This window comes from Microcebus murinus, chromosome 5 (genome assembly GCF_040939455.1).
Source record: "Microcebus murinus isolate Inina chromosome 5, M.murinus_Inina_mat1.0, whole genome shotgun sequence".
NCBI classification, from domain to species: domain Eukaryota; kingdom Metazoa; phylum Chordata; class Mammalia; order Primates; family Cheirogaleidae; genus Microcebus; species Microcebus murinus.
Window position 1 is genome coordinate 20,689,635 of NC_134108.1, and position 25,700 is coordinate 20,715,334.

At 45.8% G+C, this 25,700-nt stretch overlaps 1 protein-coding gene across 3 annotated transcripts in view; it reads right to left on the bottom strand.

The window, feature by feature from the left end:
- Nucleotides 1–24,868, bottom strand: part of PHACTR2 (phosphatase and actin regulator 2) — a 249,735-nt gene extending 224,867 nt beyond the window's left edge. For all 3 annotated transcript variants that reach the window (XM_076002910.1, XM_076002909.1, XM_020287240.2), the window contains exon 1: nucleotides 24,520–24,868. In XM_076002910.1, coding sequence (XP_075859025.1) covers nucleotides 24,520–24,736 — 217 coding nt within the window. In that variant the 5' untranslated portion in view covers nucleotides 24,737–24,868. The remainder of the gene's footprint in view (nucleotides 1–24,519) is intronic.
- Between the last annotated feature and the right edge of the window lie 832 nt (nucleotides 24,869–25,700).

Here is a 25,700-nt window from a genome sequence, read left to right on the forward strand (position 1 = left end):
TGCCTTATTTTCTGTCTCTTCCTGCTAGACTATATCCTTCATGAGGACAGAGAACTTGGTGGTGACTTGGTTCACTGATATCCTCCAAGTACCTAGAACCATGCGTGGCATTGGGTAAGAGCTCATCAAATAAGAGTAAAAGGAGAGAATGAACATGTGAAAGCTGATTTTTGTTCCATTCCAGCCACCTGCAACCAGAAAATTCCTCATACGCATCTCTCGACTCTAGCTGCCATTCTTGCTAGAAGACTCTGCTGCTGGGGATCCGTGTTTTGCACCACCGTCCTTTGTAGGAAAGGGGAGCGTCTCTACTTATGATCACTATTCTCGTATCTGGATAAAAATACCAATCAATACATTTCCCATTACACTTCCCACATAGAAGGGCTTTCGTTCTGCTGGGGTTGCAGTTGTTATTTTTAGGGCCTGTTATTGTTTGTGACTTTGCCATTTAGATTCTGCCAAAGCCTCTGTTTCTGATCAGCAGCTCTTCCGAGAATTGCCGTCCGGTCAGTGGGTGGCACCCACCCGGCCCCTTCTCTGGGTGCTGGGCCCTCCCGTGATGCGAAACACAGCCGCAGGCCTCGTCCCAGCTCAGCCCCTTACCTCCCCTCCTGCTCTTTAACTGTTTCATGCAGGGAAATTTAAAATACAGGCTTCCCACTCTAACAAGTTCCCATAAGTATGCATGAAAGTTAAAAATACAAAATCCAAGAAAAAGTTTTATAAGACGTTATAACAGCAGGCTCCAATCCAGGAAAATAAAAATACATAAAACGACTAATCATGTTATAACTGTTTATTTAATTTTTACTCGCGTATTGTGTGTGCATGTATATATATGATTAAGACAGATTAAAAACTAAAATAGTCATTTTATCAAATTTTCTATGGCATTTCAATAACCCAAGTTTGGGTTCTATCAGCTTATTTGAAATAAAATTTCATCAACAGAAGAAGCATAATTTAGTGTTGGGAAAAAGCACTTGCTAATGATGATTTTGCAGCAGAAAAAGAGAATATGATGCTGACTTGGGTGGACTCTTGCTGATTGCCTAAAAATGGTGTCAGGAGCAAGAACACAGGTTTTTGTCTCCTGACAAGGAGGCTGTGATGAGCTGTTCCCCTCTTAACTGGTCTCTTGAACTACCCTTTGCATTTGGGTGATTGGAACATTTTACTGCTACTTCTTCTATTTGTTTCTTCCTTATTCATCGATTTTTTAAAAAATTGTGGTATAAGATATATAAAATAAAATTTACCATATTAGCTATTTTTACAATTCAGTGGCATTAAGTACATTCACCACTATTTCCAGAACTTTTCATCACCCCAAACAGAAACCCCATACCTGTTAAATAATAACTCCTTTTCTCCCTCCCTCCAGCCCCTGGCAACCTGTTTTATACCATACTTTCTGTCTCTATGAATGTTCCTATTCTAGGTATCTTCTAGATGTGGAATCATACAATGTCTGTCCTTCTGCATGTGGCTTGCTTCAGTTAGTTTAATGTTTCCAAGATTCGTCCATGTTGTAATGTAATCCTTTTTATAGCTGAATAATATTCATTTGTACAGAAACATAATTTGGTTACACACCTACTCATTGCCTTTTAGGAACAATTGTGGATGATCTATTTCGAATGTCTCACGTATGTTCTTTAATTTTGTTTTGTTCTTTCACAACCAGATTCTGTGACATGAACTGTCTGTGACAGATTTTAAGACAGCATTAGCACCCTTGGAAACTGGAGAGAGTCAAGATTACTCCAACACAAGGGGCAGCACTGGGGCGAGGCTATGGGACCACACAGGGGAGAGCAAGTAGCTCTGGCTGAGGGGAAAATAGGGTGTTCAGTGAAGCAGCGACATCTGACTGGGGCTTTGGAGTACAAGTACAAGCTCTATGTCAGAGAAAGAAGAGACAGAGGCCCTCCAGGTACAGGAATCACTCATGTCAAGACATGGGGCAAACCCATTTCTTCTCATCCACGCACTGCCTAGCTTCCTGTGCTTCATTCTGTCTTTTGACCAGAACTTCCACAAAAACCACGAGTGGACTGAGGGCAACTCAACATTTAATTTGTATGAGCAGACTGTGAATGTTGCTTTCTCAAAATTACAGAATTAAGCTCAGAGTGGAATTAGGAAACTCCTTTTACACAGTACCTAGTGTTTAAAAAGAGGCTACATACTGATAACATTTTATGTTCAAACTAAATAAAATGTTTTTTTTAACATTCATTTTTTTTCTCCATGTGTAATAAATGCAGAAATATAGAAATAATAGAATGAAAATCCTTTTGGTTAGTCATTTTCCTTAAGGGCAACTCCTGCTTCCTATTTGGCCTGTGTCTGCCACGAGGTCACCCAATCTTTCTGGAAGAGTTCCGTGCGTGGAGTAGTAAGCTTGAAGAAGTAGCCTTTGTAGTGTCCAGGAACCCCCCGCTGGTGTTTGATGGTCTGAGGGTCCTCAGAGAGTCTGAAAGTGCCATATGGATGCCCTGGCTGAACAGCGCTGCCTGGACTAGGCCCCCATTCCCCACAGGCCTCGGCCTCCCTAGTGCTGAGGCTGCAGTCATGCAGTGGGCAGGGGAGTCACACTCAGAGGGGCCAGAACCTCCTGAGAGAGACAGAGGGGCACACACGCCTCACGCCAAGGTCAAGAGGTCAGGTCCTACTGCGTCTTCCTCTCCTGCAGTCCCCGTCGGTGCTGGAGGTGCGCTGGGCCTGGCCTCAGCTGGCAGCCAGCTAAGCCTAACGGGGCCAGAGATGGATGAAGCCAGCCCGGCGGCGGCCATGTTCAGGAGTCTGGCCAGTTCATCACTTACAGCTCCCCAGAGTCCTTTCTGGTTCTAAGCCTGGAACTCCTGTCAGCTCTTGACATCGCCTTCCTCCCACTCCTCAAGCCTGAAAACTACACACACACACACACACACACACACACACACTCACCTCTACCTTGTATTTTATATTCCAAACCATCCAGAGTTTCTTACTAGTTCCCAAAGTCCCCACACCCCCTCTCATCTGTGTCCCTGCACTGTTCCCTTTGCCTAGAACAAGCTTCCCCCTCCCCTGGCAAGCCCCTACTCAATCCTTCATGACAGCTCAAGTAGCCAGAGCCTCCCCTGGCTGACCTCTCTCGGCGATCCCAGTCTAGGTCAAGTCTGTCTCCGACGGTGCCCCGTCTTACATCATGTTGAAGTATAATTGAAATGAACTAGTCAGATGTCTGTGTATGCCACAGAAATAAGCTCCTTGACGTAGGAACTCGTGATATCTTACTCATGTTTGTGTCTCTTAGCACCTGCCACGGGGCTGACTCTCATTCAGAGCTGATTAGATGAATAAATGGGTAAGTGGTAGAATCAAAGTGAGAAGGCACCAGACAGTTGCCACAAACCTCGTTGAGTTTCTTGTCATTTTTAATTGGCTAAAAGTCACATGGCTTATGGATGAATTAGCCCAATTTAAAGATACAGAAGTGAATATGTGGTTCAGTTCCTAATCAATTAATTAATTGATTAGATCAATCAATTGGAATTGCAGGGCTCTTTGTGAAAAGATAGAAGTTCTACAACACACTTTTCCCCAAAATCTTTCTCCACAAATACTGAGTTATTGAATTAAAAGACTGATTTTCATTTTTCAAACCCAACGAATTATATTTTAATAAATAATACTATGTAATCACATTAGTAAAAATTTTTTTAAAAAAACACCAATTATTTGTTTTCCTAAAATAATTTCCATATGTACAAGAAACCTATATCTTGATAATGTTTTCATAACAATCCTCATAATCCCTATTCTCAATTTTTTTTAGTATTGGCAAATAACTGGTATATTTAACAATATTTGTTATAAGGCAAAAGCAAGAGAGGGAAGAGAAGATTAGGGGTTACCTACATGCTCTCAGGTGAATTATATTCCATTCCTTTCTACCTTATCTCTTTCTACTTCAGATGCAGGAAGAGTCAGGAGTGGAGGTAGGAGGGAGGAATGTTAGGGTAGAGTTCCCATGGATATCCATGGTATCACAAACTAATAACTCATAAATTGTCCCCTTCTCCCTCTCCTTCCTTTCTCCTGATCTTTCCTCAGTGGGATCAGTGACAATTTTGAAACCGGTTGGTCTCACATTGGATCCAGGGGATTCTGACTCTGAATTCTTAATAGCCGGAGAGACTAGTCAGAGCCAACCCACTTGATAGGAATGCAAATCAAAAGCAGATGTCTGCAGTGAGAACATTCTAGCCAAAATCCTAAGCTACCCCAAAGGAGTAGAGCATAAAGGCACTTGCTCTATCAGAGCAGTCATCTGTATATCATAGCAGGGGGAAATTCCAGGAAATCTTCACAGACCATTGACGAGGTCTCTCCTTACTTGGCACAGCACTCCTCCACACGCCACCATGGGGGTAGGAGCCAAAGATGGGCCTGGCGGTCTGAAAGCTACCATATCTGCTTCTGACTGCCAACTGCCCCATGAAACCCTTCTGTAACAGTTCGGCGCTCCTCCCAGGGAATGAGGATGGAGGCCTAAGCCATTGCCTGTGCATTCCAGCTGCTCAATCGTCAGCAAGGTATTTATGCACCACCAAGCCACCTGGTCACCAATACTGGCCCGCAGTTTGCAGCCAAGTCTTGAAATTCTCTTCAGAGGTCTAACAATCCAAACATACCTGTACTCAAAGGCCAGTTGGGAAACAAAGAGCATTAACTTGATTTTGTGAGAGGACCTCTACCTCTTCACCATGAAAAACAGCCTCAATCTACCTTGCCACTACAGAAGTCACTTAGATATCCTCTTTGCCTTGTTCTACACAGGAGCTCACTATGGAAAATGATAAAGCAGATGGGGTAAATAAAACAGTGAGCTTCCTGCTCACTCCACCATGCAGCCTAAAGAATGAAAATGGACATGGAGACATTTAATTTGGCTTATAATTGATCTGACATGTCATGGTTTGTTTTTAGAAGTCTAGCACTATTACTACACATGAATTTAGAAATGTAAGCTTTCTAATGCAGACAGGACATGTTTATATGGAAAAGGAAAGGAGGTATACGAAAGGAAGATTTGAATATTTTGTCAAAAAAAGGGTAAATATCTTTTTTCTCCCATATGTTTCTATGTAAATAGAGGGAGACTTTTTTAAAAAAAATTATCATAATATCATTATACATCTAAAAACAAGGAAGATTACTTCTTTTATATCATCCAACATTCAGTGTAAACATTTTTTTTACAGTTTGTTTGAATAAGAATCCCAGTAAAGCCCATACAAGCTGACTATACAATGTTTCTTTTGATTCTCTTTCAATCTATAGGTTCCCAACCCGGGGCAAAAATAAAGACACATGGGACATTCGGTGATAAGGAAGAAGCACAAAGGCAGCACGTGGCTAAACCCAGGAGAGGGTCAGAGCTTGGAAAGAGCTTAATCTGGTGTCTCTGAAGCAGGCGTGGTGCATCTGGATATCAAAGCTCCCATCCATCCTCCCAGGGTGTTTCCGAGGCAGAAATGAGGGGAAAAACAAAAGAAAAAGTGATTCTAGTGGATGGAAGATCGTTCTACTTTATTCCATGGATCATTGGCCTAAGCCTTACTTGTTCAAGAACATGACTTCTCTCCACTCACAAGGTGTCACCTTTTCTATCAGAGTCCAAGTAAAAGAAATGGCCTGACTTTCTTTCAAAGGTGGGGTGGAAAATGGCTAGTGTCTGCAAGAGCTGGACCAAGCCTGCATGGTCAGATTGTTCCCAGAATGTCAACACCTGGTGTGGTGAGTAGCTGTCTCATCTCTGCTTCCCTCCCTGCCCACAGTGCCTCTGACACTTCCCTACCCTCTCTTCCCTCCTTCCCCAACCCCTACCCAAAGCTCCTCTTCTGGCAAAATGTGGGGATGTAATTAATCCAATTATCTGGGGTGGTGGCAGCAGAAGACCTAGGTTTGAATTCTGCCTCAGCACCCACTGGCTGAAAGCCCCAAGGCTATAAACCTGTCACTCTCCCCACCTGTGAATCGGGGTAAACAAGAACCCTACTGGATACACAAGCTTATGAGGATCAAAAACAGAGATGAGAACCTTTTCAAACCCCTCTACAACACTAGTTATGATGATGATGATGATGATGATGAGGGTAACTTACATGCAAAAATAATAATAATAATAATAATAATGTGAATGGCCACTAACTGGCCGTGATCCTTCAGATAATACTTATTCTTTAAAAAGAAAAGTCTGTCAAACCAAACGAACCTCTTGTTGGCAAACTATGGGGAGAGCGTATTTTGGAGAGAGATGCTAGGCCAGTTCCTTTGAGGCTGGGCCTAGGAAGGAGGCCTGAAATTCAGGCCTCATTTCTATTTCAAAAAGAAATGTGGTGTCGGCCAGGCATGGTGGCTCACGCCTGTAATCCTAGCACTCTGGGAGGCCGAGGCTGGCGGATTGCTCAAGGTCAGGAGTTTGAAACCAGCCTGAGCAAGAGTGAGACCCCGTCTCTACTCTAAATAGAAAGAAATTAATTGGCCAACTAATATATATAGAAAAAATTAGCCGGGCATGGTGGCGCATGCCTGTAGTCCCAGCTACTCAGGACGCTGAGGCAACAGGATTGCTTGAGCCCAGGAGTTTGAGGTTGCTGTGAGCTAGGCTGATGCCACGCCACTCACTCTAGCCTGGGCAACAAAGCGAGACTCTGTCTCAAAAAAAAAAAAGGAAAGAAAAGAAATGGTGGTATCAAGTGAGCAGTATGTCTTCCCATGTCTTTGCACAACATTTTTATTAGTTCCTGGCCCACATTTTTTTTTTTAAGAAAAATATTGACCCTTAAATGACAGTTTTACACATAAAAGCACCAGCTGGACCGCACAGTGTGGCCGATGCATCCAGTCTGTGACGACCCCTCAGTGAGACCTTGCCGTGATGTCCATCTTCCTCCCGGCCTGCTAGCCCTCTGTGAGCCCAGAGGTTCGAATTCGACAGCAGCTGAAAAGTCCTCAGCTTCCTACCTAGGGTCCCTCAAGACAGGAAATCCGAATTGCTGCTCCAGAGCTATGTTTATTTTGATTTTCTGAAAGCTGTTCCTAGAAATGAGCTAACTTTTTTTAACAATATTTTTCTCATCTTTTTCATTTCCCCTATCCAAGTTGACATACAGAGTTATAAATGTGCTTTCCAGTTTTGTTTTATCCCTCAAGCTGGCTGCCTTAATTTTTTTCTCTATTTAGCAAAAGGGACTATTTCTGTGGCCTGCACCACCCCTCCCATCTCCCTCCGTGAGGTTGTCACTGTCCTGGACCACTTCGCTGTGTGCCTAGAGGTGCCTGCACCGGAAGTCCATACCTTAATGTTTTGAAATAAATAAATGAATTTGAGGAATAAAGTCTGGAATTAACCTGGGGTTGGGTTATATAGTAGCCGGTGTCACAAAATTCTAATCGGCGCTAGGGAATTTGGTAATTATATCTAGAGAACAGAAACCTGCCTGACGTCCCAAAAAGATTCTCCTTCATTCATTTCTTAAACATCCTGCATTTTCACTGTCCCCTCTACTATTACCTTCAATGTAATGCTACAAATAGACTTAAGTACTGAGAGTAAAAGGTCTGGTTTCTTTTCTTTCTCCTTTTAAAAAAATTAATCGTGACATAGCATCTTTCAAAGCACCAGTTTAAAAAACAATCTTTAAAAAAAAAAAAACAGTTAAATGTCAAAGTGCTCTAAATTCTTCTGTTTGATTACATTGCATGTCAAGAACCCATCCTGAGGTGATAATTAGATTTTATCTGTAAATGGAGGTGGGAGGATGGGAGTAGGTAGAAGCCTCAACATTTCACCAAAAACAAGACAATTCACACGATTAGGTAGAAAAAAAAAATTACTCAGACAGGTGGTTGGGGCTCCTGTCTCCTGCAAGTAAATTTTGGCAATGCAATGACATAAGGTGGCTGTTCATTTTATTTGCCTCTTTACGGCCAGAAAATTAGGAGCACAAACTGGGGCATAATGAAAAGCCGGAAGAACAGACTGATAAATATAATGTAAAATATTTCTGTTGGTGATCATCATGCAAGAGAATAGAACAGACCAGAAAAACCTCTTTTGCCTCCCCAGGTTTTCAACAGATGGCTGTATTAGATGTTTCAGAATTGATACAAAGGCTTGAGGCTTGGAGGCAATGAAACTTAGAAGCAGCTCTGGTGTGAAAGTGACAAGGTTTTTGGCTCCAAGTAGCACCTCCCAGTTTGCACAGCAACGACAATAGCAATGTGCTCCAGGCAGGGTGGTGTCCTACATTTTAATTTACCCTCAAGAAAATAACTTGAATTTCACAGGTGTTCACAATAATATGACCTGACTGAAAATAGCCTTCCCTTCTGTATTTTTCCCCAAGTTATAAATTAAGCTAGGCAGGCTCCCCGTAAATGTGCAAAGCAAAGCAGGAAGCCTCCCACACTAAAAAGGGAAGATAAGAATCACAGAAGCCGGGATGGTTTTTATTGAAGGGCATTTCAAAGCAAATGCAGACATATATGGTATATTTGTAAATCCTCTGTATGTGTATATAAACATGCACCTTCACACATCAAAACCGGATTTGTTCCTGAGCAACTAAAGGTACCGAGAACAAAGTGAAAGCAAGCGAACAGCAGAAAATACTTCCAACGTATACAACAAAGGATTATTTATTACCCTCAAGACACCAAAAGCTAAGAAAATAATGCAACAGAAAAAAATGGGCAAAGGTTATGTTCAGAACAGGCACAGAGGAAGAAAATACAAATGGCTAATAATATATTTGCTAAGTTCAGCAGTGATCAGGCAAAGACAAAATTAAAGACACACTTGACCTCTTAGACTAGCAGTGACAAAGATTCTTTGTTTGACTGAGCTTTATTCAGCCTCCTGAACCTTCTCCTAGGCTCATCTGTGCACCTCCTTAAAAAATACAGGTTTAGCAAGAACCCTGCTAAGTCAGTTTACCCAGAACCCTCACCCCCCATATTTGATCAAGTTCCTTTCCCCCACCCCAGGTGATGCCTGACCACCTGGCCTGTCTTCAGTAAGAATCCCTCTTACCTCTGATGTTTTCTCTTAGCAATTTTCCATCCACTGCACCCCTTTCACACATACCCTGCTCCTTGGCTGTAAATTCTTTTCTTTGTTGTATTCAGAGTTGAACCCAATCTCACACCCCCACTGCACAATCCCATTGCAGCGGGCCCTGTACCTATTACCATGATCCTGAATAAAACCTCCCTTATCATGCTTTAACAAGTATCATTGAGGCCTGGTGTGATGGCTCACATCTGTAGTCCTAGCACTCTGGGAGGCCGAGGTGGGAGGACTGTTGAGGCCAGGAGTTCGAGACCAGCCTGAGCCAGAGCAAGACCCCATCTCTACGAAAAATTAGCCAGGCATAGTAGCATGAGCCTGTAGTCCCAGCAGCTACTTGGGAGGCCGAGGCAGGAGGATTGCTCAATCCCAGGAATTTGATGTTGCTGTGAGCTATAATGACACCACTGCACTCTACTCTGGTGACAGAGCAAGACCCTGTCTCAAAACAAACAAACAGAACCAAGTGTCACTGAATAACTTTTTCTTTAACAATTACCTGTTGTGGGTTCAAGACATTTCTGAACATCTTCAATTAGTTTAGCTACTTCCACATAATTTAGAGACTCCATTAACCTGCTAATTATTCTCTCTTAATGAGAAGAAGGTGAGGAAGAAGAGGCAGCCACCATAGCCCTGCATACTTGTGGATACACACTCTTGAGTTGATATTGATATGAATGAAATAGTAATCTCCCAAACTTTGCTTTCTACATTAACTTCATCAAAAAACATGACACCCCTCTGCCCAAAGCCCTCCACCAGATGCCTGTCTCACTCAGAAAGAGTCAACATCACTGCAGTGGGCTACAGAGGCCAGGGCCTCCTGTCACCCCCAAGCTCATGCCCTTCTACCACCCTTCCCCCACTTGCTCCGTCCCTAGGGGGTTCAATCCTGTTCCTTGGAGCCTTCACTTCTCCCAGAGCTTTACTCAAAGTCTGCCTTCTCAGGGGGCCTGCCTCGACCGCCTTATTTAGGGTTGCAAGCACCACACCTCCATCCCAATATTCCCTCCCCCTCCCCCCACTTCGTCAGCACCATCTAAGATGGTTTATTTATTCTGTGTATTCTCTCTCTCCCCTGACAAAGACTCTCTCCTGGACCAGGCTCCTCTGAGCCCTCTTCTCGAGGGGGCCTCAACCGCAGCCTGCAAAGACTTGAACAAAGCACTGACACAGTTTCTAACAGCTCAAGGCCGCATCCCTAGGGTGACTCCTCTCAAAGTGCCTGCCTCAGAAAACTCACTGTTTGTTCATCCCTGAAAACAAGGGCTCCTGTCTCCCGGCCTCCGGGGGAGGCGAGGAGTCTGACTTTGACCAGCACCAGTTAACAACCCAGGCGGGTTTCACGTGGACCAACTCTGCCCTTTCTGCTTGTTGTAATTTTTTACTTTCCTGACTCTACCGAGCCTCTGCTCACCTCCTTCTCTACTCCCTCATTCTCTCTTTAAAATGCCCAGTCGCCTCTGTACTTCTAATTGAAGTTGAGCTCAGTTCACACTCAGCAGTTCCCTACTTCAGTAGTCTATTGCTGATTAAAATCTGTCCTCACCACTTTAGTGTCCAGCTTTGTTTATCTTTGACATCCGCACTATAATGTAGGTTCTATGGACTGGATTTTTTTTTCTCACCAGCACATAGTAGAGACCTGCTTAACACTCCTGATGAATCACCAACTGTGCATGCCTTGGAGTTCCTCAGCCATACTTCCAGGCTGGGATAAGCATGTTTCTGCTTTTCTTTTTTTTCCTTGTTCTGTCACCCCAGCTACAGTGCAGTGGCATCATTGTAGCTCACTGCAATCTCAAATTCCTGGGCTCAAGCAATCCTTCTACCTCACCTCCTGACTAGCTGAGAATACAGGTGCATGCCATCAAGACTGGCTAATTTTTCTATTTTTTGTAGAGAGAGGGTCTCACCCTGTTGCCCGGCTGGTCTCGAACTCCTGGCCACGAGCAATCCTCCTGCCTCTGTCTCCCAAAGTGCTAAGACTACAGGTGTGAGCCACCGCATCCAGTCCATGTTTCAGCTTTTGATGAAACATTATTGCTCATTTCACTCCTTAAATACTTGGCAGTGGCAGGTGGCTGGATATCACAGATCAGGCCAGTCTTCCTAATCTTATCTTCAGTGTGTTTTTAATCCTGATAGAGCACTGTCTGCTACCTGCTTAGCACCATCCACAAACTTAGACGGAACAGCATGTTGATGAAAGATTATTGAAAGGTTCCGTGTGAAAGCTGTTTGCTTCACAGGAAGACTTTCCCTGTTGATTGGTGCAATTTCCTCCTCCCCCGCCTTTATTTCCATCCGTGAGTCTGGTCCTTAAACTTCCCTGCAACTCCAGCTCCTCCAGTGACTCTCTGGGTTTCTGCTCTTAGAACTTCATCAAAAATGCTCTGGCCGTGAATTCTAGTGACTTCCTTCAGATGCAATTTGAAGATGTCCTTTTGGCTTTTATTCTTTAGATTTTCTCTTAAGTGATTTGGGTGCCTCTAACCTCCTTCACCACACTCTTTCTCCCCTATTCTAATTTTTTTCAGCTGTGGCCGCTCACCATTTTTAGTTGAGTACAAATACCTCCAAGTATAAGCAGTGGCTTCCAACAGGTGCTTTACAAGCACCCACCATGGCTGAAGTACCATGGAGATTACAGAAGTGCACACCCAAATGATGGATGCAAAGAGATGGAAGCCCGTTAAAGTTTATGGCATAGTGGCTTAATAATTATTTATTGAATAAAGCAGCTATGTAGGAAAGTTCTGGTGACATTCAAGTCAATAATAAATTGTCGCATTCGTAATCCAATCAGGAAGTCAAAGTTCTCCATTTAGAGCTGTAGCCTCTCCCCATTGTTAAATTTCTCACTTCCATGGGGTATTTCCATTGGGCATTACAATATCAACCACACTTAACAAGACTAACCTATCTTCTTGTACCCTGGAACCTCCCTATTTTCCGACATCTTCATAATTATCACCAGCACCAGCAACACTCTGATACTCAGGCATATCTGGGCATCTCAAGTCCCCCTAGAAGGACATCCCACACCCAACCCACTGAGGCAGTGGCTCTCAAAGTCTCCCTCCCTCCCATTCTCATGATCACAGCCACGGCCTGTGCATCAACTACAGTCTCCTTCAGCCTCGCTCTCTTCTAATCTACAAAAGGCACACAGACACCGAGAAATGAAGAATTAAAACTGTTCCACAATCATAAAACTTTTCAAAAGTGTACAATAGTCCCCCCCCCCTTATCCATAGTTGAATTTTCCATGGTTTCAATTGCCCACAGTCAACCAAGGTCCAAAAGTAGTGAAGTACGGTACAAAAAGACTTTTAAGAGAGAGAACACATTCACGTAACCTTTACAGTATATTGTTATACTTGTTCTTTTGTATTATTAATTCTTCTTGTTAATCTCTTACTATGGCTGATTGATAAATTAAACTCTAACATATGTACTTATGCATGGGAAAAAACATAGCGTATATATAGAGTTTGGTGGTATCTGCATCCCCTGGGGGTCTTGGAACAAATTCCCCACAGACAACGGGGGAATGCTAGATATTCATCTTCTGCTCTTGTCTTTTCATGTTTTAGGTAATGTCATATTAAAGAATGGATTTGAGTTTTCAGTGAATAAAGTATTTTAATGTTAGGCTAAAAAAAACTCTACTCTCACCTTTTAACCCTGCTATCCTCTAGACATTAGACACCTAGAGGGTTTTCAAAGAAACTCATGGAACAAATTCATATGGACACTCTTGAAGCAAAATATTCTGTGTAGGCGGAAGTTCTAAAGGCTTGCTCTCTCTAAATCCTTCAGAACTTCTCCCTACTATAAATAACATATAGCAAAGTTTGCCAAACAGGAAAGCGAGAGTAGACTTTTAAGCAGCATGGAATTTTCCATGGATGAAATTTCGAGGTACATTAATGCTATAAGGAGTCAGTCCTTAAATAGTTGGCAAGCCCATTAAAAACTATCCATTGAGCCTTTGCTCCTCTCAAAGTGTGGCCCATGGACTAGCAGCATCAGCAAAGCTCAGAAGCCTGGTAGAAAAGGCAAAAGCTCAATCCCTGCCCCAAACCCACTGCATTTCAACAAGAGCCCCAGGTGATTCATAAGCATAATAACATGTGAGAAATGCCACATTAGACAATATGACTCTGTCACCTAGATCACACGTGAACTTGAGGTGAGAGCTCTGGTCAACAGGCTGTTCCTCTTGAGTAGCCCATTGATGCGCTGACAGGTCATCCCAACCCCATGCAGCAGAAAATGGTGAACCTGGTGCTTTCTGGTGTGACTGACCAGGACTCTAATTTGTCACCCTGCGGCGTGGTGTGTCTCTGTTGCCTACTGCCTACCAACAGCACAGCAAGGTGAAAACCACAGCCTGGGACTAAGGGCCTCCTTGGTGAGGCACAGGGACAAGCTGAATCATACTGAGACACCCCAGCCCCGCTCCTAGGCAATCCTGTAACGCAGGTGAGGGCCTGCCAAGATGAACATCAAGGGAAGCCTTAGAGGAAGAAGGCTCAAAGAGCAACTGTTAGAGCAGGTGTGTGTAGAAGAAGGGAGGAGTGGCAGCCAGGCAGCCCAGGAGGTCAGCGGACAGGGACATTTGCACACAGGTTTCAGTGTATAAGGCAGATTTTTCAGCGCCAGAAATTTCCAAATACCTCTTTCTCCTCCTGAAGCTACTTGGCAGCTACTGGCTCCCTCTGGTATGTTCCTGGGCTTGGAGAAAGTTTCTCATCTTGCCGTTGCCTGAGGCCACAGATGTTGTTTAGATCCCAGCCCTCAGGGAATTTGTCCGCTGCCTAAGGAGCAGTCATCCCAGTAAGAAACTACAAATCTTGATCTGGATAATCACATGTGATCTAACGCCAGCTCTAAATGCTTACTGAGAAATGTTTGATCAGATTAGGCCAGAGGAATGCCACCCCACACTCCAAACAGGCCCCTGAAGCCAGGGTCACCATCCGGGAACACAGTCCCCAAAGAGCAAGGGTTTGCATCGGCCTCAGGTCCATGCCGTTCCATTTGGAAAGAGGAGGGCCTGCCCTGCTGTGTGAGGCCCACTGTTAACCTTCCTAAAGGAATGGGGGGGGGGGTCAGGTAAAATGACCCTTGACCCTGCCCTGGATGGGAATGAAAGAAGCCCAGATGGCTCCATGGAACTGGCGTGGGTCACTGTCGAGGAGGACATCAGGCATCCCGGCAGGAGGAGGACACCTATCCTCATGGCCAAGCCTCCTCCCCTATGTTCTTTACACTCCTCAAGCCAACGTGTCCCCCTCCCACCCCCCCCGCATCCTGGCCAGTGACTCCTGTCTCCAGCTATTCCTACCTTGGGGTTCCCTAGGAAAACCCCCCTTCTTGCTTGCTGCCCCACAACTCCAAACACCCCACTTTCTTATAACCAAATGTCTTCTTATTCCACATAGTTTTCTAACTCCATTCTTTTTCTTCTTTCTTATCTTAACAGATGTTTGGCCTTTCTCAGTGACACTCATGCTTCCCAGGAGCCCAGGAATTCCTGACCTCCCCAGGCCCCTGGTACAAGGAGGCAAGGGGTGCTTTGGGTGTGTTTTCCCAGTCCCCCACCTCTTATCTGGGCACTATCCCCTCCACACCTACCAGGGTATGCCCCAGCAGCTTCACCTGTCCACACCAGGGATGAAGCTTGCTACCTGGCCCATGCTTGGTGTCTGGAACTGGGATCCAAGGACACTAATGGGTCCCTCTGCTAGCGTGAACTGAAAACATGTAAATTTGGGAACTCTGACTGAGACATGTACTCACAGCATCAGAGAAATCTGGGAGGGAGGGAAAGATAGAAGGATGGGATGGGTGGATTGATGGACAGATGAATGGATGGACAGATGGATAGGTGGATGGATGGAATGAAAGATTAGATAGATAGTATTATGGACCGAATGCTTGTAACCCCTCAAATTTCAAATGTTGGGTTATTATGATGGTATTAGGAGGTAGGGTCTTTGGGAGGTAATTAGGATTAGATGAGATCTTGGGTGGAACCTTCATGAATAAATTCTTATAAGAGTCCCCAGAGAGCTTGCTTCCTCCTTATGCCACATGAGGCCACAGTGAGAAGATGGCCACCTATGAACCAGGAAGCCAGCCCTCACCAAACACAGAATCTGCCAGTGTCTTGATCTTGGACTTTTCAGCCTCTAGAACTCTGAGAAATAACTTTCCGTTGTTTATAAGCCATGTAGTCTATGATAGTTTGTCATAGCATCCCAAACTAAGACAGGCAGATGACTGATAGCCAGGCAGACTGATAGACAGATCAATCCCTGGAATGATTGGAGAAGAGGGGTTTGATATATGGTTTTTTTGCTTGTCTGTATGTTTTGAGACAGAGTCTCACTCTGTGCCCCAGCTGGAGTGCAGTGGTGTCTTCATAGCTCATTGTAACCTCAAACTCCTGGGCTCAAGCAGATCCTCCTGTCTCAGCCTCCCAAGTAGCTGGGACTACAGACGCTGCACCACCACACCAGGCTAATTTTTTTTTAAATTTTTGTAGAGTTGGGGTCTCACTATTGCCCAGGCTAGTCTTGAACTCCTGGCCTCAAGTGATTCTCCTGCCTCAGCCTCCCAAAGTGCTAGCATTACAGGCATGAGCCACTGCTCCCAGCCCTAATACATGTTTGTTATTGATGTTCAGGCTACTCAATGATTATTTAATAGAAATTATACCTCTAAAGAAGATATGCCAAACATTTAGGTAGATTAAACTATACACAAACAAAAAAGATTACAAACCAACAATGATGACCTGATTCATGGCCATAAATTATATATCACACACTTAAAGTATGTGAGCTATGTACCCAAAATCAAAGCACTGTATCTCTGACATACTTGCCCTAGCCACAGTCCAGAGTTCTTGAGAGAAATAATGTGCTTTTTTTTTTTTTAACTCACAAGTTTCTTCCTGTTATGAGGGATAAGCAATAGCTACTCTTTTTCAAGACTTCACAGAGGCATCAAGAAACTGCAAAGTAAGGTATATAAATGTCAGGTTTTAGCCAATAGGTCACAAACTGAGTTAGATCTCAAAAATCCTTCTAAGGCAAGCTGGTGCAACCTATTTCTTTGTGCACATTTCAGCTAGTGTGATCAAAGATAATGAGTCACTCAGCATGGTATTTTAAAAACACTAAAAGCTGCTTCAATGTTTTTTCCTGAGTTTCACTGTAACTGAAACTAAACTTGTACTTTGAGACAAGATATGTTTCTTGGGCACGAATTATACACATGACTCCAAGACTGAGTAGTTGTAGATTAAACTACTTTTTGGCACAGACACCTGTGAGTTGTCTTCTACGAGGGGTGGTGGATATGCACCAAGGTAGTGTGGGGCAAGAAAAAAGGTGAGCTTTAAAAGTCATGAAGAGTCGAGTCTTGGTTCTATTATCTCTCTGCTACCTGTGGGACCTGGATGGGTCACTCCACTTTTCTGAAGCCGGGCTTCTTATCTCTAAAATGGAGCTGATACATCGTCCTGTCACAGGGCGGCCACACAGATGAAGTGTGATGCTGCGGGCAAGTAATGCAGGACCGGATTAGCAGAGGAGCTCACTTCCCCCCAACCCTCCTGCCCCCAGTACCCAGCACCAGCATTCCACAGAGGCCACGGAATCCCTGTTGTGTGATTCCATCACCACCGGCCACTAGCTGGACTGACACTTAATGACTTCCTTTTCACAAACTGTCCCCTATAGATGTTGCCAGGTGAGGTTCACACAATAACTCCCAAGAAAGCTCTAATGATCTCATGGGTGGCTCTATAAAAAAACAAAAAGTCTCTGGTTATTTTTAAATTTCAAAACATTTGGAAAGCTCAGTTTTTACCCAATCTTCTATTTGCAGAAATGTACATTTTTATCATTTTAGGCTAGTTATCAATTTATAGATACTTGATGGCAAAGGAATTGGCTTTTAGGTAATTCACACATGAATGCTATAAATATTTAGTGAGCACCTAGCATGTACCAGGCCCTATAGTAGGCACTGAGAATGCAAAAATAAATAAAACATGCTTTCTCTTGTTAGTAATTTTGTAGCATGGGGCAGGAGACAAATCCATACATAATGTTAATGTAGTAAGTCTGTTAATGTAGTAAGTCCAATAATAGAAGTATGCAAAAGGTGCCACCTTTTACATAAGCACTTTTTCACACATTTCAGCTTCATAGTAATCCTATGAGCTATGTGTTACTGTTACTAATCATTTCCAGGTAAGATAAGGAAATCAAGCACACAGAGGTGAAGTAACTTGACCAAGATCACACAGATAATAACCACATTCTGGCAGGGTGTGGTGGCTCACACCTGTAATCCTAGCACTTTGGATGGCCAAGGTAGGAGGATCACTTGAGGGTCTCACTACAAAAAATAGAAAAATTAGCTGGGTGTGGTGGTGAGCACCTCTAGACCCAACTACTTGGGAGGCTGAGGCGGGAGGATCACTTGAGCCCAGGAGTTTGAGGTTTGATTTAGCTATGATGATGCCACTGCACTCTACCCTGGGCAATAGGTCAAAATAATAATAATAATAACAACAACCAGATTGTGTGTATGGGGCAGAAAGCTATAATACCTTTGAGGAAAGGTATCATAAAGCTGCGGTCCCCAAACCCAGGGCCACAGACCAGGTACCTGTTAGGAACTGGGCCACACGGCAGGAGGTAAGTGGCAGGCCAGCAAGGGAGTGAAACTTCATCTGTGTCTACAGCTGCTCCCCATCACTCACCTCACGGCATAAGCTCCACCTGTCAGATCAGTGGCAGCATTAGATTCTCATAGGAGTGCGAACCCTACTATAAACTGTGCATGGGAGGAATCTAGGTTGAGTGCTCCTTATGAGAATCTACTGCCTGATGAGCTGAGGCGGTGATGCTAGCGCTGGGGAGCAGCTGCAAATACAGATTATTATTAGCAGAAAGCTTTGACTGCACAATAAATGTAACCCACTTGAATCATCCCCAAATCACCCCCCCACCCACCCACAGGCCATGGAAAAATTTTGTTCCATGAAACCGGTCCCTGGTGTCAAAAAGGCTGGGGACCGCTGCTCTACCCCACCAAACTCCACCTCCTTGTCCTTCCCTTGCACGGAGATAGCTCAGGTTTCACCTCCTCCAGGAGGCCCTTCCTGACTACCTCCCCACGCCATTTCCTATAGCTGAGCCTGGTTCTCCCCTAGGCTCATGACAGGGCACTGATCATAGTTCATACTTTATTACATTGTAGTTTTTGGCTTATTGGCCTGTCCTTCCCCATAATGCACTGAGGGATGGATGCCTTTGCAGCCTTTGTGTTTAGCCCACTGTCTAAACTGCTGATTGAATGAATAAATGAAAAGTCAAGACAGGCTTCCTTGCCTAGAGCACCCTCAGCCGTAGCTGGGGCCCAAAATAAATCCACAGCGTCACCACCAGTCTCAGAGCTACCACTGAGGTGCTGATGCAAACTACAGCTTACAGAGCTTAAGTAAATTAGCTGTTCATGCATCCTCTGAAAATAAGAACAGTAATCGTTATCATCATCATGTCAGTTACCGAACATAATGCACGGCCGAGGGCTTAGATCACCAGAGATGCTGCTGTATCTGGCCTGCCACCCCCTTTTGGAATGGTCTCTCTGCGTTCTGTCTTACCCAGCATCGCAGAACCACGTCTGCTCACCTTTGCGCGCCCGGTGCCTAGAACAGTACCTGGCACACAGCAGCCCTCGGTAAAGACTAGTTGAATGAATGGAAACTGCCCAGGTGGCAGGCCTGCCGCTGTGTGAGCTCACCCTCCACAACTGGCTTGGGCTTGGGTGGGTATGTGATCAAAGGCTGTCAATGCACAGGCATCTCTGTGACCCACGATGTCTGGTAAAAAGGTGGCTTCACATAGTAGGTCTTTTCTAGGGAATCTGAACTGAAAAATATGAAGACTTTTCCAGGTGAACGTAGGGCCAAGAGCTCAAAGGAAGCAAAGGTGGGTTGCTGCTGAGGAGGCGGAAGCGCGGTGCCCCCTCTGTAAGCAGATGGCTGGGAAGCTTGTGTGAGGGAGTGCGAATCTGTTCAGGTCAGAGAGTGAGGAAGCTGGTCAGCAGAGAGGCAAGAAGAGCCTCAAGTGAGCTGAGACCATGCCAGCCTTCAGAAAGTGCTAGAGAGAGAGAGAGAGAGAGGAGCTGGTTGCCTCGGTTTCTGACAACTTTCTAGTTTCAGCTCCAGGTTAGCTGCAATCAGATCTAGCAGGAAGCCCTGACTTGACAGGCAAAGCTGATTTTTAAAACATGCCGACCGACCTCTGGTATATGCTGACCTCTGGTACACAACTGCCATCAGCTAATACGTTGCCTTTGTAAGAATCAGATAGAAGGTGCCCCTTCTGGAATGCAGCCTGACCAATGACCAGGCTCCAAGGTGAGTGAGAAGCCTTTGTGCAAAGAAAAAGGTGCCCTCCTTGGGGGAGGGGAGGGCGCACATGTCCACAACAGGAGCACAGCGTGACCAGTGCAGAACACAGACTGGATCTGAGGCCCGGGGCACCAGCTCACCCAGCACCCTTTGCACGGCCCAAGCTGGCCTCAGCAGGGTGGCCTTGCTGTTCTGTGATCAGAGACAGAAAATAAACTTAGAGCCAGATGGTCTTTGGCAAAAAAAAAAAAAAAAAAAAAAAAAACCACTCTGAGTTCCACAAATGTAAAGTGAGCAGGTGTTCATCGTTCCTGGCCTAGGGCACCTCCTCGGCTGGGGCTTAGACGCCTCCTGGGACCCAGCCACCCCGGCACGGCACCCTGCCATGCTTCAACTCAAAGAGTCACAGCCTTGGAGGTCAGTGAGAAACACATTGGAAACACAGCCAGGGCTTCCCCCCCATGTGACAGGTGACCTTCAACTGCAGAACTGGTCTTGGACAGCAGCACCTTACAACAATGGCCAGGCAGCAGCGGGTATGGACTCAGAACATTTCTCATTCTACTAGGCACTAAGCACAGTAGGGATTAAAGACTCAAGAAAAAGATCCTGGATTTGCTGTTACCTTTATACCCTACATATACCAGGGCACAGGGATGCTGGAAAGATGAATTCAAGTGATAAAAGAGGTGAGGTTGTATTTGCACACTAAACTGAAGAAACGGTCCATGCCACTCTTTTTGGAGGTAGCCCAAATGATTCTCTGTTCTGTGCAGCCCAAACTGCAACAGGCAAGACTAAGAGGCATCACATGAAAACACTAAACACTTCTTGGTCCTCCCTACCACCCACAAGGGTCCAGCACAGTGCTCCACCCAAGAGGCCTACAGTCAGTGCTTGCTGAATTCCTATATGGACTATGCCCTGGGCTTTTCTATGGCTCTTTACTTACTGAACTGTAGGCGGAGCAGACCAGCACATCAGAAACAACCAAAGATACCAGAGCTCCTAACACAGAACAAGTTTGGTCTAAACTTAAGAGAACACTAGATTATATGCGAAGAAAACCCTGTTTCAAGACTTTACTTTTAAAAATGGAGTAAAATATTAGTTTGTTAATGAAGAAATGCTAGATTTTAAAAATCCAGAGCTTTTGTAGAATTTCAGAACTGTGAGTTCAAAAACCATAAGGCAAAATCAATCTGGGGTTTTTATAAAGCAAAAACAATCTCAGTTTTTATAAACTCAATAAAAGGGCTTATTTGTTAATTCTGCTGTTATTTCGATTTTACTTTTAAAAATTACTTTTTTGTTGTTGAGACAGGGTCTGGCTTTGTTGCCTGGGCCAGAGTGCAGTGGCGTTGTGATAGCTCAGAGATCTCAAACTCCTGGTCTCAAGCAATTCTCCTGCCTCAGTCTCCTGAGCAGCTAGGACTCTAAGAGCATACCACCACACCCTGCTAATTTTTTAAATTTTCTGTAGAGATGGTATCTTTCTATGTTTCCCAGGCTAGTAAAAATTACCTATTTGAAAATATTTGGTTTTCTTCACAATTTTTTGTACAGATTTTAAAATATAAGCCGAGTGTGGTGCTGCATACCTGTAGTCCCAGCTACTCAGAGGGCTGAGGTGGGAGGATTGCCTAAGCCCAGAAGTTCAAGGCTACAGTAAGCTATGATAGCGCCTGTGAATAGCCACTGTGAATAGCCACTGTGCTCCAGCCTGGGTGACAGAGAGAGACACCTTCTCTAAAATATACCTGTATATATAAAGCTATAGTTTTTGCTGATCAAACAAAGGCGTTTTTATCACGTGAAAAATTAACTTCTCAAACCACAAGTTAAATAAAAGTCCCTGAAGTCTGAGATGTTTTCCTTGACAAAAATATCGTAATAATCTAGCCTAGTCAGAGGAAGTGGGTCTCTTGGGATATCCCTGTAGCATTGACCCAGTGCTAGCGCACAGCAGGTCTTTTAGAAATATGTTTTGTATTGAACCGACTCATACTGCAGCAGTGGGCAAAATTTTAGAGGCTGGGTTTCAAGTTTTTACTATTCTTTCATGGACAGAAGGATGGAAGGGGAGCTGGGGGTATCAGTTTCAAGTAGCAGGTCCTTTGCTTTGGACCAACACTGTTCTCTTACAGTTCTTGCAGAGCACTCTTCTCCTCTTCCTTTTCTCCCTCCCTGCCTGCCCATCACTGCAAAAGATGATTTCTCTTCCCCCTCAACACTCTGCCAAGGACTCACACCAGGGAGTTAACACAGTATTAAAAATTATCCCTTACGAAGAAATAAGGGATAACTAAGTTGTCAAAACAACTAGCTAGAAGCAGGAGTGAGAAAAGCAGTAGTGGAAGAGAGTTTGTACCAACAGGAATGTGAGAAGTTGCTAAAACAAATCCTTCCACCTTGCACTTGTCTAGACCACCCCTGGTCACAATATGACAATAAATATGGCAGCAAGCCAGGTTGACATGTATCACAGGACAATGGTTCTCAAACTGTGCTACACGTTAGCACCTAATGCACAGTCTGCACCTGACACCAATTAAATCAAAATCCCCAGGGGTGAGACCCAGCCACAAGTTGTTTTGCAGCTGTTCTTCGTTAACTCCCTAAGTGATTCCTATACGTAGCCAAGTTTGAAAACCAGCGTCAGAGAGTAACACTTCGCAAACTGTCAGGTGCCTAACAACAACCTGGGGATCTTATCAAAATGCAGATTTGGATTAAGTAGGGCTGGGGTGGGGCCCAGGATTCTGAGACGAGGCTGGTGCTCCTGGTCCAGGGGCTGGTTGGGCAAAGCCACATGTGACCTAGCTCCAGATACTGCCTGTGTGTGCCTAGAGCTTCTGGGGAGGGCCTGGAAGCTGGGCTCCTCTAGCACCAGGCCAAGGAATGTTTCCACAAGGTATGTAACCTTCTTACTGCGCCTCTAAGAGAATTCAGATATCCCAGCTCGGTCATCTTGCCGATTCTCTGAGCTGTCCTACAAGGTTTACACAGGCTACAGAGGCTGCAGTGTTCTGGAGAGATCCTGCCTGTCATTCTCTTTCACTCTAACTCTGAGAAAGACAGGGAGCTCCTGGTCACATTTAGTCTACTCTTAAAGAGAGCCAAGGCTCAGTTCTGAAAATGATATTAGTCACATGAAAGAGGATCACTCTTCTACAAGTATATCAGCATCCTGGGGCACAGGGGACAACTGAGCTAAAAGTTGTCACTTCCTAACATCCGTTAACAATGCATAGAAAAGACAAGAGTCCTTGAAGGTGAAATAATTTCATAAATTGAAGCCCATGGTTCACATGATGTACACTTTGCACACTCACATTTAAAAGGTCATTACTGTCCTTTTTCTGCAAGTGGGCCATGAATGCCATCTATGAAAATGAAAATTGGTGATACAAGCTACACTGAATTATCTACAGACACCAACTGGACTAATTTTCAGTTGTCTCTTTAAATCTCATCTGAATAGTTAATCTTTATAAAAATCAATCAAGATTATCCATGGCTCAAATTCAGTTTGGCCAAGACTCCAAAAGCAGGAGGTGAAAATACACTTTGACTCGATGCTTTTCACAATACAAATTCAGAGAATAAAATCTTTACACAATCCAGTGATCAACATCCCTCTACCTGTATGTAACAATTCTGACCCAGGTGATCTGCAAAGTCAGATCAGCAATACCTTTGAGGTTTTCCAAGTACACACGGTGGGTGGCAAAAACAATATATGACAAGAATCAGAAACAGAAGGCTTTGGTGGCAAACAGAGTTATCTAGCTGATGTGGAGTAAGAGGCATTGAAATGTGCCTTTTCTGAACTGGAAACAATTTCAGGCAGAAGTAAGGTTGACTTTAAAGCCCAAAGGCCTGACCCCAGAGCACAGAGCCTGCAAACCCGCGTAGTAGGCAGTGTGTACAAGCACGCCATGGCAAGGGCCTTTGACTGCTATGGGTAGTTAGCTTCACTTCTAGTTTTCCAGCTCCCACGTGTCCTTGTAGATTGCAAATCAGAAAACAATCCGTGGAAACTTATATCTGGTGGACTTTTAAAAAACAGCTCTATAGTTCTTAGGATAATGCTCTGTTCAAAAGCATTTTAAAACGATTATTTAATCCACATAACCTCCCCATGTGGTAGTTTCATACTATCATCCCCACTTTGACTACCCACGTATGAGACAAGGTTAGGTGACTTGTCCAGCGTTATACGGCACAGCGTGGGCAGCACCTGCCTTCAGCCTAGTTCCTGGTTTTTCCTGTCCCGGTGCACAAAGTAGCCTCGTGGGACGAAGCGAGACCCTCACAGGTGTTGGCCTGAAGCTTTTACAAATAAGTGAAGAATGAAATGCTCTTATCAGCCAGCCAACTCTCCCCAACACCTGCAGAGGTTTTCACAGGGAGGAAAAACTCACGTCCCGGGTCCTCCTACCAACGATGCCCCCAAAGAACACTTTGTTTCAGAAGCATGAGCAGTTAGGAGGGCTCCCAAGGGCTGCACTGGCCCCAGTCTCCGAAGTGAGGGGACCGCACCCGTCCGAGGGACCAAAGTCGCGCTGAAGACCGAGCAGGTTCCTCTTTCTCGTGGACGAGCCTAAGAAGCAACGCTGCCGGTGCTGCCCGGCGCCGTGCAGCCGGCGGCAGCGCTCCCCAAACCGGCAGAGACGGCACACTCGCCCGCAAACGCGCTCCCACCCCACCCGGCGCATCGACTCGTCGCCTGGCTTTAGCATCTTCCGCTGAGGGTCACCGAGCCTCGGGTCACCGAGCCTCAGCAGCCTTCGCCCTCTCCCTCTCCCCAGTCCCCCGCCGCCAGCCTGCCAGGCCGGTCCCCGCGCGCGCCCCGGGCCGGCCGCGTCACCCTCGCCGCCACCTGCCGCAGCCCGCCCTCCGCGCCCGCGCCCGCGCCCCGCGCCGCCCTTACCTGAGCCGGAGATGTGGACGCGGAGCGGGCGGCCCCTGCTCGAGCACGACGAGAGGTCGCTCTGGGTGCGGCCGCGGGGGCTCGGGTCGCCGGGCAGCCTGCGCAGGGCAAGCGCCGGCGGCGGGGCGGGCGGCTCGGGCTCGGGGACTTGGGCCGCCGCCGCCTGCCCGGCCGCATCGCCCGGGGGCCCAGCGAGGCGCCTGCCCGCCTCGGCCATCGGCTCCCGGGACTCTGGGTGGGGCCGGCGCCGAGGGCTGCGCTGCCCGGTGCTGCCCGGCGCTGCCCGGCGCGGCGACCCCGCGGCGGGGAGGAGGGCGGGGAGGTGGACGCCGGGCGCGGAGGAGCCGCTGGGGAGGGCGGGAGGAGGAAGAGGACAGAAAAGTTTGCACAGGAAGGAGCCGCCTACAGCCAGCCGGCTCTCGCTCCCGCGGGCGAAAGCCGCAGGGCTCCGAGCTGGGCCGCCCCCGGTGCCCGCGGACCTGCCCCGCTGCTCCTGCCCAGCCCCAGGCGCTGCCCCTTGGCAGGCTGGCAGCGGGGGTCCCCTCTGACCGAGCGCTGTCCACCCAGCACGCCGGCCTCAGAAAAGCGGAGTCTGGGCTTCAGGAGCTGGGCTGCAAGGTCAGGGTTGTCAGTATCATTTCATTTGGGGCCCGGGGTGCCAAGGACGCAAACTGAGTCGCTCTGTGATGCAACTGGAATGATCCGTCATACCCACTTTACAGATGGGAAAGGGCATTGCACTTGCCGTGGGTTGGTGGCAGACCCTGGAGTCACCTGTGAAGTGAAGCTTGATGACTTTCCCCACCAACACCCATACCCCTTGCCCTTCAAAGCCCATCTCTGCTTCCCACCGTGGCCCACGTCCTTGGGTTTCTGGCTGCCGGTGTAGGGGAGCGAAAAATGGTTTCCCTCTATTCTTGTAGGTTCTTTGGCTGCGCTATGAATTAAATTGACATAAGGCAGATTAACAGGAAAGAGAGAAAAAAAAAACATTTTAATTACCAACTTTCAAAAGGGAGCCCCACAAAATATGAGGCTTGAAGGGTCAGATGATTGAAACTTGTAAAGAACAGGGGTTTGGGGGTGCGAGTGGGGTAGGGGTAGGCGACACAAGTTATAGGAGAGTGAGGCGAAAGTGTATGGTGAATAAAGGTTGTCTTAATGTGCAGATAAAATGTCTC